At 39.9% G+C, this 12,154-nt stretch overlaps 1 protein-coding gene across 5 annotated transcripts in view; it reads right to left on the bottom strand.

The window, feature by feature from the left end:
• Positions 1-7,469: 7,469 nt before the first annotated feature.
• The window catches only part of CDK19 (cyclin-dependent kinase 19), a 225,971-nt gene continuing 221,286 nt past the window's right edge, over positions 7,470-12,154 (bottom strand). For all 5 annotated transcript variants that reach the window (XM_011952789.1, XM_011952788.1, XM_011952786.1 and 2 more), the window contains one exon: positions 7,470-12,149. In XM_011952789.1, the coding sequence (XP_011808179.1) occupies positions 12,018-12,149 (132 nt within the window). In that variant the 3' untranslated portion in view covers positions 7,470-12,017. The remainder of the gene's footprint in view (positions 12,150-12,154) is intronic.

Below are 12,154 nucleotides of genomic sequence, written 5' to 3'. Positions count from 1 at the left end.
TAGCCAGGCCTGGTGGTGGGTGCCTGTAATCCCAGCTACTGGGGAGCCTGAGACATGAGAATCATTTGAACCTGGGGGGGTGGAGGTTGCAGTGAGCCAAGATTGTGTCACTGCTGAGTCAAGATTGTGTCACTGCACTCCAGCCTGGGTGACAGAGCGAGTCTCTGTCTCAAAAAAAAAAAAAAAAAAGACTACATGGAACACACACAAGAATTTCTGCTTCAAAATCTGTTTTCTCATTGAGAACTTGCTAGAAAAAAAAAAAACATGTTACAAACAGTCGTAGGAGAATTTTTCATACAATTTAGTTGGTAGAAGCCTCCACTTGGCCTATAATTATTTTTTGAATCATCTTGTTCAAGTTCCTACTAAGCAAATAAGTAATTATATACGAAAATATGTATACGCATATATTACAATTAATGCTAAGCTCCTTGTTCAGCTCAAAAAAGCTTTTATATACATAGTATGAGCAGAAAAGCAAATACAAATCTATTTCTTGCCTATATGAAAGTATGTGTGGATTTTTTTAAGCCATTGGAAAATTGAGAAAGTGCTTTTTAGAAGATGTTTAGATATGTGGGTAGAATTGAAATGCCTATGGTTAGAAAAACTTAGAAAGTTTCTACAGATTCTCTAGGGAGAAATATGCCTTTGGGTTTTCTGGATCCACCTCTTCTCCCTTTTCCCACTTGCATTTGAACCTTCTCTTTCCTTTGCCCTGCTCAGTTGGGATGATGCTTCCCAGCAGTTTCTCCTGAGGGTAGGACTTTGGAAGGGAGCCCTGTCTTACTGGTTTGGAGCTTATAGACCTTGACTGCCCCAACTCCATCAGGCCTCACCGAGTGGTGCTTACCAGCTAACTGGAATCTGAGAGCTCCTACTCCCACCCACTCATGCACTAGGGCTGCTGTAATCAGAGGGACTCCCCTTGCTATCTACTTGCAGATGGATGATCTCTTTTTCTCTCAAAATTCACAAGTTATTTTTGTTCCTGGCTGTCCTTCTCATATAAATGGTACAAAAGTATTGGCAACTGAGAAGTTTTGTGAATCTCTAGGCCATGCCTTATAAGATATGATCACTTAGGAGTTGGAAGTACAGATGGTAATTTATGAGAACTACAGTGTAGAAATAGAGGAATTATGTTCCCTTTAGAATCTCAGATGCAGGTGGATCCAGACTAGCTGGGTGGCTTCTTTTTAATGTTGCAATTGAATGTCCAGAAAAAATAGTTGCTTATTGGTAGAACCACAGCTATAAATGGTATAGAAATACAATTTAGTGAACTTTTCCTTGCTGATGTAGGAGGAACAAAAGGAGGTGATGGGTGATGTCACCAAAACACAACGAAAGAGTGCCTCATTTTTTCAAGAGTTTTGTTAATGAAGCCAGGCCCTGGTACTTGTTGGACAGCCCAGTGCTTGTTAGATAGACCGCCGCGTGTGGGAATGCCTCGAGGCACGAGGAGTGGTGCCCTTCTTGGCATTCACTCATGCAAAATGGCTAACCCAGTCATCTGTACAGATACAGATGTCATCCTCTGTCAAAAGAGTGATCATCAAATGAAGGAGATAACGAACATTAAACTTTGTATTTCTACCAGAATCACAGATTCAAATGCATAAGTTGGAGAGGAAACTGCAAACCAAAGGAAATCACATTTATTGAGAATCTACTTTGGGGCAGGCACTCTGGTCAGCACTCATCTCATTTATTCTTTAAACTCTGTGAGGTAAATAATATTTTTGGCATTTGACAAAAACTAAAACAAGATCACAGAGGTTCAGTAGCTTATCTAAGGTCACACAGCTCAGAGCCCTGTGTATAGAAGGGCTGGCATCAAGCCTAAGTTTGCCTTGTCTCCAAAACCCGTATAATTTTTGTCATGCTGTGTTGATACAGCTGAGGCAGAGGTGAATATCACAACTCAATCATTACTAGAAAGTATAAGTAGAAACCATCCCTGTGAGATTTAAGCAGCTCAATGTTTATGGTCTTTTCTGCAATGTGGGAAAAATACAATGGGAAATGCCATGAAATCAACTGATAGGAGCCCTGGGTAAACCAACCTTTTTCTGTTCTTGGTCATAAGAAAGGTAACCACCCTGAAAAAAAATGTTGGGATCAGGCAGTAGTTTTCCCCAAATACTTGAGAGGTTATCCCTTGGTACTTTGGTTGGAATGTGTCCCTCAAATTTCATGTGTTGAAACTTAATCTCCAATGCAATAGTGTTGAGAGGTGAGATAAGAGGTGATTAGGTCATGAAGTCTCTGCTCTCATGAACGAATGCACTAATGTCTTTATTGTGGCCTGGGTTTGTTACCACAAGACTGGGTTTGTTATCAAAGCAAATTCTGTTCCCTCTTGCCCTCTCGCACTCTCTGGCCTTTCTGCAGTCTGCCATGGGATGATGCAGCAAGAAGGCCCTTGTCAGATGCCAGCACCTTGATCTTGGACTTACCAGCCTCCAGACTGTGAGAAGCAAATTTCTTTCCTTTATAAATTACACAGTCTGTGATATTCTGTTATAGCAGCACAAAATGGACTAAGACACTTCAGATGACTACAAAACTCCTCTGCTCCTCTACCTATTATCCTCATTCATGTTCAGTAGCTGGCACCAATAAGTACACAAAGAGCTAAGAAAAATGTATAATTTAGAAAAAGATTTTCATTGACAAAAGTTGAACTAAAAAAGATGTTGTATTTTATGCTCAGCAAACAAAATGAGATTTTTGTATTTATGTAAGATAACCTATTTGGCTTCTCCCTACTCCCAAAGGCTAAGATTAATTGAGTGCTCAAGCACCCATAGTTGCCTGTCAAGGTTAGTAGTGTTAAAATTGAGAATCCTCAGTGGAGCCAGAGACTAGGAAGGGAAGGAGGCCCAAGCAGAGGCAGGAGAAGGGACAGAAACTGATTCTCTCATTAGAAGGAAGACCACATTTTTTTTTAAGGCACAAGACACTACTTTTTGCCAGTCAGATCGATTCATAACTTAAAGATTGCTCACAGTGAGTTTTGGCAAAGCCAAAGGATATGGGCATTCTCATACACTGTCAGTGGGGGTGTAATTAGTACAGTCATTTTGGAAAGTAATTTGGGAGAATATGTGAGAAGAGTACACGTAAGTCAGTGGTTCTTAAACTCCAGCATGTATCCGAATCACCTGGAGGCTCATTAAAGCAGATTGCTGAGATCCCCCCTGCCAGAGTTTCAGATTCAGCGGTTTAGAGTGGGGCCTGAGAAGACGTATTTCTAAAAAGTTCCCAGGTGATACTGATGCTGCTGGTCCAGGGAGAACACTTTGTGAACCACTGGTAGAAATGGTTAGGAGGCTGGCTCTGATGCTTTTCAGCTGTGTGACTTATACAAGCTATTTAACCTGTCTCAGTTATTTTTTTTTATTTGTTAAAAATGGGGACAGGTTGGGCACAGTGACTCATGCCTGTAATCCCAAGAGTTTGGGAGGCTGAGGCAGGAGGATTGCTTGAGTCCGGGAGTTGAAGACCACCCTGGGCAACAAAGTGAGTACTATTTCTACAAACATTTTAAAAATTAGCCAGGCATAGTGGCACACACCTGCAGTCCCAGCTACTTTGGAGACTGAGATAGGAGGATAACTTGAGCCCAGGAGTTCGAAGTAGCAGTGAACCGTGATCATCCCACTGCACTCCAGCCTGGGCAACAGGGGCAAGACCCCCATCTCTAAAAATAATAATAATAATAATTTAAAAATTTTAAAATGGGGACAACCTGGTCAATAGCAAGAACCCCATCTCTAAAAACAAAAAATAATTGAATTAAAATTCTAAGAAATGGGGATAATAATAGTGTCTACTTCATACACTTGTGAGAATGAAATGAATTAATAAAGTGCATGTCAGAAGTGCTCAATAAATGTTAGCTCCATAAATGTTATCATAATTAAAGGTGCTCATTGCCTTTCAGTTGGTAATTTTGTATCTTAGTATATATCTTATGAAAAATATTTATATTACAACGTAGATGAAGGCGTTCCTTGTGTTGTGGCCTCATCATTCCAATCTCTGCCTCCACCTTACCATTGCCTTATCCTCCATGTTTATCCCAGGAATGAGTGCAAGGTTCTTCTAGCATTCAAAAATCAATGTGACTCATTACATTAACACCATAGAGGAGAAAAAAGTCATGACCATTTCATATGCAGAAAAGACATTTAACAAAAGTCAGCATCAGTTCATGATGAAAACTCTTATCAAAATAGAAATAGAAAAAGGACATCTATGAAAAGCTTTTTTTTTTTTTGAGATGGAGTCTTACCCTGTCGCCCACGCTGGAGTGCAATGGCACAATCTCGGCTCACTGCAACCTCCACCTCCTGGGTTCAAACAATTTTCCTGCCTCAGCCTCCCGAGTACCTGGGATTACAGGCACCTGCCACCACACCCAGCCAATTTTTGTATTTTTAGTAGAGATGGGGTTTCACCATGCTGGCCAGGCTGGTCTCAAACTCCTGACCTTGTGATCCACCCGCCTCGGCCTCCTGAAGTGCTGGGATTACAGGTGTGAGCCACTGTGCCCGGCCAAAAAACTTTTATCTAACACCATACCTAATGGTGAAATATGAAACACTTTCCCTCCAATATTCAGAACATTACAAGGTATTCACTCACACCAATTCTTTTGATATTGTATTAGGAGTACTAGTCCATGCATTTAGGCAAATAATAATAATAATAAATAAAAGTTACACAGATTGGAAAGGGAGAAGTACAAGTGTCTTTTTTCACAGACGACGTGTTTGTGTATGTAGAAAACTAAAGGAATCCTTCCTCACACACACATAAACACTTCTAGAACAGTGAATTTAGCAAGGTTGCAGGCTATAAAGGCAAAAATGCAAAAAATGATTGTATTTCTATTTACTGGCAACAAATAAATAGAAAATGAAATTTTAAAAGTACCATTTCCAGTAGCATCGACATCTAGGAATAAATTAAACAAAAGATCTGCAGACCTCTACACTGAAATTTGTAAAACATTGCTGAGAAACATTGAAGAAGACCTAAATAAATAGAGATACATCATGCTCATGGACCACGAAACTCTGTATTATTAAGATACCAGTTTTCTCCAAGTTGATTTATAGATCCAAGGAAATTCCAATCAAAACATAGCAGGTTTTATTTATAGAAACTGACAAGCTGATTTTAAAATGTGTATGGAAATGTGTAGAATTTAGAGTAACCAAAATAATCCTGCAAAGAAAAACAAAGTTGTAAGGCTTCCCCTACCTTGTTTTAAGACTTATTTTAAAATTCCAATACTTAAAATAGTGAGGCCAGACATGGTGGTTCATGGTTGTAATCCCAGCACTTTGGGAGGCCAAGGCAGAAGGTTCACTTGAGCCCAGGAGTTTCAAATCAGGCTGAGCAACATGGCAAGACTTCATGTCTACAAAAAAAAATAAAATAAAATTAGCTGGGTGTGGTGGCATATGCCTGTAGTCCCAGCTACTTGGGAGGCTGAGGTGAGAGGATCACTTGAGCCTGGGAAGTTGAGGCTGCAGTGAGCTGTGATCACACCACTGCACTCCAGCCCGGGCAACAGAGTAAGAACTTGTCTCAATAATAATAATAATAGTGGCTTAGAATAGACAACAGTTAAATGGAACCGAATAAGAAGTCCGCAAATAGATTCAAACACATACAGTCAATTGATTTTTTAATAAGGCACAGTAGCACTTTTTGAAAAAATGTGTGCCGCAAAGAATGTGCTGAAGAGATACATTTTGATGTTTTAAGTCAACATTTTCATTTATTTCCCCAATACTATATTCTCTCATTTAGAGAAATGAAATTTCCTTTTAGGTTTGTATGTTGCTTGTCCAAGCTGGTTTCCTATTGCCTACTAGATAAAATGATGCTATGCAAGGCTTTAAAATGCTTACCTTTAGGTAGCCAAAAGAAAGATGGCTTCTGGCTGAGTGCGGTGGCTCAGACGTGTAATCCTAGCACTTTGAAAGGCCGAGGTGGGCAGATTGCCTGAGCTCAGGAGTTGGAGACCACCCTGGGGGCAACGTGGTGAAACCCTGTCTCTACTAAAATACAAAAAATTAGCCAGGCTTGGTGGTGCATGCCTGTAGTCCCAGCTACTTGGGAGGCTGAGGCAGGAGAATTGCTTGAACCCAGGAGGCAGAGGTTGCAGTGAGCCAAGATTGCACCACTCCACTCCAGCCTAGGCCACAAAGTGAGACTCTATCTCAAAAAAAAAAAAAAAAGGAAAAAAAAAAAAAAAAAACAAGCAAGCCAGGCATAGTGGCCTGCGCCTGAGAGGCTGAGGAAGGAGGATCCAGTGAGGCCAGGAGTTTGAGGACACAGAGTGTTATGATCACACCTGTGAATAGCCACTGCACTTCAGCCTGGACAATACAGACCCCGTCTATCCAAAAGAAAAAAATAAAGTGACGCCTGTTTCTAGTATTTTTATTATTCACAGAACAAAATTATGTTCATCCTTATCCGTAAACAAATATTATATGAACCAGGAATTCTATGCAAGTGTACAGTGATGCTATGACTTACCACATTAAGCATCTGCTCTGTGTTGGGTATCTTGACAGCTGCTGGGAAAGAGGGGAATAAAACTCAGGCCCTATAGACAAGAATTTACAGTCTGCTAAGGCGATGGATATGACCTTTCCAGTTCTCCCAGCAGTGGTAAAGGGTTTGTCCAGTCGTCTGCTTTCTCTTACCCAGATGGCTGGTGAGAAAGGCAGCTGAGGCCAAAGAACAGTTTTCCAGGAGAAGATCTATCCTACAAATAGCACAGCACTGAGTATAAAATTCGTGCCAAAAAGAGAAGCAGCCAAGTGGGATGTGATTATTTTAAATAGAAATGAAAGCTCTGTACTTATGCCACTTAAACATTATTCAATTCACTCTGTGATGCCTTTGGATAGTGGAGTAACAACCATAGAAGACTCATCAAACGAATGATAGAAGGAGCAGCCAGGTACCACCGAATGCTCTTATAAAACAAAAAACTCCCAATCCAACCCCATCCACAAATTCTTATTAGTCTTTTTCTAAAAATAATTCTAATTTACTTTTTTTTAAAAAAGATGTTTCTCCTGAAGATGTAAAAAACCTGCAATTTTACTTATGAGGTATCTGTAAGCCTTGCTTGCTTTGCAGTATTATGACATCATAGCATCCTGAACAAAATAACATATTGGAACTCAAAGAAGGACTTCATATCTCTGCAGGACAAGTGTAATTATAAAAGCTTCTAGGCACACAGATAACATTTTAACACTAGATGGGGTCTCACTATGTTGCCCAGTCAGGTCTCAAACTCCTGGCCTGAGGCAACCCTTCCACCTCAGCCTCCCAAAGTGCTGGGATTACAGGCATAAGCCACTGCACCCAGCCACTAAACCTTATTATAAGAGTTTTTTACATTTAAAAAATCCACACGGAAGCAAAGTCAATTAAATTTTATTTCAACCAAGAATATAAAATAAATGCAATGTAATTTATTTTAGTTTTAACAGTCATTTCAAAAAGGAAGTCAGGTCAACTCAAAAGCAGGAAACCCTCGCTCCAAAGCAGTAGCTCGTCTTGCACTCCATGGAGCAGGCCTTGCTGGGGTGCAGCGGCTCTAAGCACAAACCTCGCAGTGGAGCACGAAAAGCTACAGTCATCTCTATAATCATATAAAGGGGGATGCGTGCAGAAAATGACTGAAAAAAGAGACAAGAACAGGTACACTTCACAAATAGGAATTATAGGAATATACAAACTAGGCAGTTTAGAAAGGATACACTACATAACATATATAAAAAGTACTTTAAATTGTTGTTAAAAAGGACACCTTCAGTCCAGATTTTGTGTAATACTTTTAGTGTCTACACAGACAAATCTTTAAAAAAATTAAATAGTATTAATTTACTAAATATTTAGGAGATAACAGTGCATTAAGGGTTTTTTTTTTTTTCATATAATACATACATATCACCCCTTTGCAGTGATAGCATAGAAGAGTAAGTATGGCCTTAGGTACAACACATTTTTAAAAAATCCTAAAACAATGAACTTTGTTATAAGATATTTGTGACTATTCTTGAGGATTATGGGGACCTAAACTGCTATGTTTTATATAAAATGTTACTTGTACTTGAATCCTTCAAGCCTCTGTTGGTCTAACTGCCATTTCACTGCCTTTCTCTACTCTCTAGGAAGACATCACCACAGAGTTTTGGATTTGTAATTTCCATCTAATTATTCCTTCATTGTATAGTTTCTGCTGCATAAATTTACTCAAAAGCACATCAAGTTGCATGTCTTATTCTCCAACTATTTTTTTCCTTTCTTTTACCTTTAGCAGAGAAAACAGCATCATTTTAGAGGCATAGAGAACAAGTGGCAGTTGCTTTCCCAGGAATGAGGCAGCACACATAGGTAAATGTCATCCCTTTCCATTCTTAAGAGTCCATTATGTTCGTAAGAGCAAAAGAGTAGTGCAGAAGGCCAAAATTCTAAGTAGTAAAGTTTCAAAACCACACAGATACAAAAATATACATAAATCCTTGGTCTTTGTATGTCACTGCATGATCTACTTCATCACAAGGATTGTTTCAGCCTCATAGTATCAGCCCTGCTGCCAAAGCTACCTTATCTTCAGCTCCTCTGTCTTGCAACACTTGAATTCCTTTCACAAACACACACCTCCCCAGAAAGCTAACTCTGAAACTGGTTTGTAACATGGAGAGCAGAAAGCCTTCACTTGGATTCATTCCTTCCCATCAATAACCCCTCCTATTTTGGGTGTTCCCATAGGCTGAGGGATGCCCCTCCTGTACCTTGGGGGACATAATAGTATCTAATAAATTTCAAAGAGAAATGCAGTCATTTGGGGACCACAAAGGTAAAGTTTGCCCTCAAAAAGCTTCACAGGTCTTCTTAGAGGTCCCACGGTTTGAGGGCCCTTACGTGTGTTAAAAAGGCTTTGTTCCCGGCTGGGTGCAGTGGCTCACGCCTGTAATCCCAGCACTTTGGGAGGCCGAGGCAGGGGATCACCTGAGGTCAGGAGTTCAAGATGAGCCTGACCAAGAGGGTGAAACCCCGTCTCTACTAAAAATACAAAAATTAGTCAGACGTGTTGGTGGATGCCTGTAGTCCCAGCTACTAGGGAGACTAAGGCAGGAGAATCACTTGAACCTGGAAGGCAGAGGTTGGAGTGAGCCAAGATTGCACCACTGCACTCCAGCCTGGGTGACAAACTGACACTCCGTTTAAAAAAAAAAAGGCTTTGTTCCCCTTTAAAGAGAAAGAAAATGATCCAAAATTATTCCTAAGGGTAAAGGGAATCAGTCGGTAGCACTAACCCTGAGGCAAGGAAAGAGGAGAAAAGAGCCAGTACCAGTGCAGGGATAGGAACCCAGTCATGTGTGGAATGAGGATATTGTATACTGGGAGCAACTGATGAAATCCCCTTACAGTTTATATTTCAGTTCTGCCAGTAAAAGTCATTATACACAAGGAAAGCAGGGTAGTTCTGCGAATGTATAAGCATAAGAACTGTAACAATGCTGCTTATAAAGTATTAAGGGGCATAGTATTTTGGTTAACATATCTATTTGGGTTTGTCTTCTTTTATTAAAGGTAATCTCCCTTGAGAGCAGGAACAGAGCTTCTATTTTCCTTGCAATTTCCTACAACCACTTAGGAGAGTATGTTCTGCCTACAAGGACCACTCAATTGTTGTTAACAGGCTGATGTGAACATTTCAAAGACACATCGATGCCTTTTGTGATATTTAATCACTGGCTTTCTCTAAGGTAGACTGACATAGAAACCCTTCCATAATATTATTTACAGAACAGATTTGGGGATAGTAACTACCCAAGTGGGTTTAGAAGTAAACAAAAAGACCTTCATATTATAATACAGTTTCACTTATAAGTCAATCACATGGCACAGACATCCCAGGAGGGCTTACTGTCACAGAACAGATCCTTAAGGACAGAAGTATGCCTTGTCCTCTGTGTTCTCCACCCAGCAGGGCACCGGGCACACAGTGAGGGTGCAGTGAGCATCTGATGACCAACAGCTCTGGACAGTGAGGTTTTAGGGCACATGATAAAACTGCATATAGGCAGCTACATTATGCAGAGGGCTGCTAATTTCTTATTTTAAAAAATGGAAGGGGTAAAACAGCAGGAGACTGTCAGAAACTCCTTCCAATGGAGCATGTAACCTGCTTCATCTTCAGTCTTGATGAGTGTCACTATGCAGACTTCATTATTATTAGTGAGCATGATTATGCTGAGATCAGTAAGGTCCTGGCTGGCTACAGTATCACATCAATAGTGCAAAATGTATACTGGCTTCTGTCTAATCTTATTTTACTTGTGTATGGACCCAGAGTATCATAACCAGGTAGATAAGTTCACAAAGAATAGTTTTTAAAAATGCATATAATTTGCATATACAATAATCAGCTATTTCTTCTAGCTCAAGAAAACATTTAAAACAAGGCTGGTGCTGCTAGTAGCATTCAGAAGAACACAAATTTCTTGCCCCTTACATTACAATGGGAGCTCTAAGTCTTTACATTTCCTTTTGACTCTGGGGAGTGAGGGGCTCCTTAAAGCAGCTAAGAAAGAACTCAGCCACTAATTCATAGAACATGGAAATGCAAATAATTCACGTTGTCTAGTAGAGAGTCTTACACTATCTGCCCATAGTTTTTAGGCACAATTATTAAGTTTTCTCCTAGGGGCAAAAGAAATCATTCAGTGCAATGAAAAGATTCTTGATAGAATTAAGTTTCAGTAACAACAGCAAAATTACACATACATAATACATACTTTAAACATGAATAAAACCTAAATTTTTAACATGCTTTAAAAATAGTCACTCTATGTCTAATGCAAATACGAATGGAGAACACTGCTCTTTATTTTAAAAGCAGATTAATTTGCAGGCTGCTACTTGAGTACCCTTGATTATGTAAGGAAGTTGCTCACGCAGACCCAGATGTGAAGAAACCAATGGTTCTTTAGAGAAGCCGACTTTATGTACAATACACACTAAAAACTTTTCCTTCAAAGGGAAGTAACACGTCTTTTGATCAAAATTACTCCTTACAGCAATCCTAGTGCAGTTGATACTCTCTTCAGCGTTTTGGTGTGGGCCATCGAGACTGTATTTCATCAAAGCTCTTGAAACCCCTTTTAAGGTAGACTTAGCTACATGAAGGTTAAAATTATAATTCTCAATTACTGAATGCTATTCAGAATAAGATGATGCTGGGAACTAAGTTCCATATGAATGATTATATAAAAATTACCACATACTTCAGTTCTTCACAGCATAAAGCATAGTAACTGCAAAGATCTAGGCAGTTTCTGGTTGTAGGTTTCCTCTGTCCCACCACTTGTCTTTTTATTAGACCTTCCCTGAAACTAGATAAATAAGAACGTAATAGTAAAGTACTTTGGGACAGTAACGGTTTCTGTTTAAGACTTCCATGAGCAGAACAGTTATTGTCTGTGAAAACGTAGTGCTTTAAAAGGTGCATTTTTACCTGTGTTGCTAAATCAGTTCATGAAGTATAAAACTATACACCACTGGAATCCTGTTTCTAAAACATTAAAATCCTATTAAAAGAGCTTTGAAAAGATAAACCATAGTGATTGCTACAGCATGAGAAAGGTGCACCAGGAAATCCTTCAAAAAAATGCTGAAGGTTACAGAAGTGCTGGGATTAGATCAGACGCTTTATCAGAGAAGTCACAATGGAACACATGCAGGGAAGGGGTGCTGGGGAAACTTCACAAGAATCTTCTTTAAGTCAATAAAGAAGAGATATCAGTCCTGCAAAATGCTCAGTATATAAGGTTTTCCTCCCACGTGTGTGAGTTTTAAATGGCATCATAGTTTGCATCTTTTTGGTTCTTTTCAATGCAGACATATTGCTGGAGTCTGTGCTCTGGGCTGGGCTGGCCTGGCCCAAGGGGAGCTTGTCAGTACCGGTGGGCCTGGTGAGATGGGTGGTACTGTGAGCTCTGCTGAGACGAGGAAGAGTAGCCAAGTGTGCTCTGGGACTGAGAGGATCCCTGAACGTTGCTTTGGTAATTCAGGCGAGAACTGGAGTGCTAGG

This window comes from Colobus angolensis, unplaced genomic scaffold, assembly GCF_000951035.1.
Source record: "Colobus angolensis palliatus isolate OR3802 unplaced genomic scaffold, Cang.pa_1.0 Scaffold35, whole genome shotgun sequence".
NCBI lineage: Eukaryota > Metazoa > Chordata > Mammalia > Primates > Cercopithecidae > Colobus > Colobus angolensis.
This window is presented reverse-complemented; position numbering and strand designations above follow the sequence as displayed.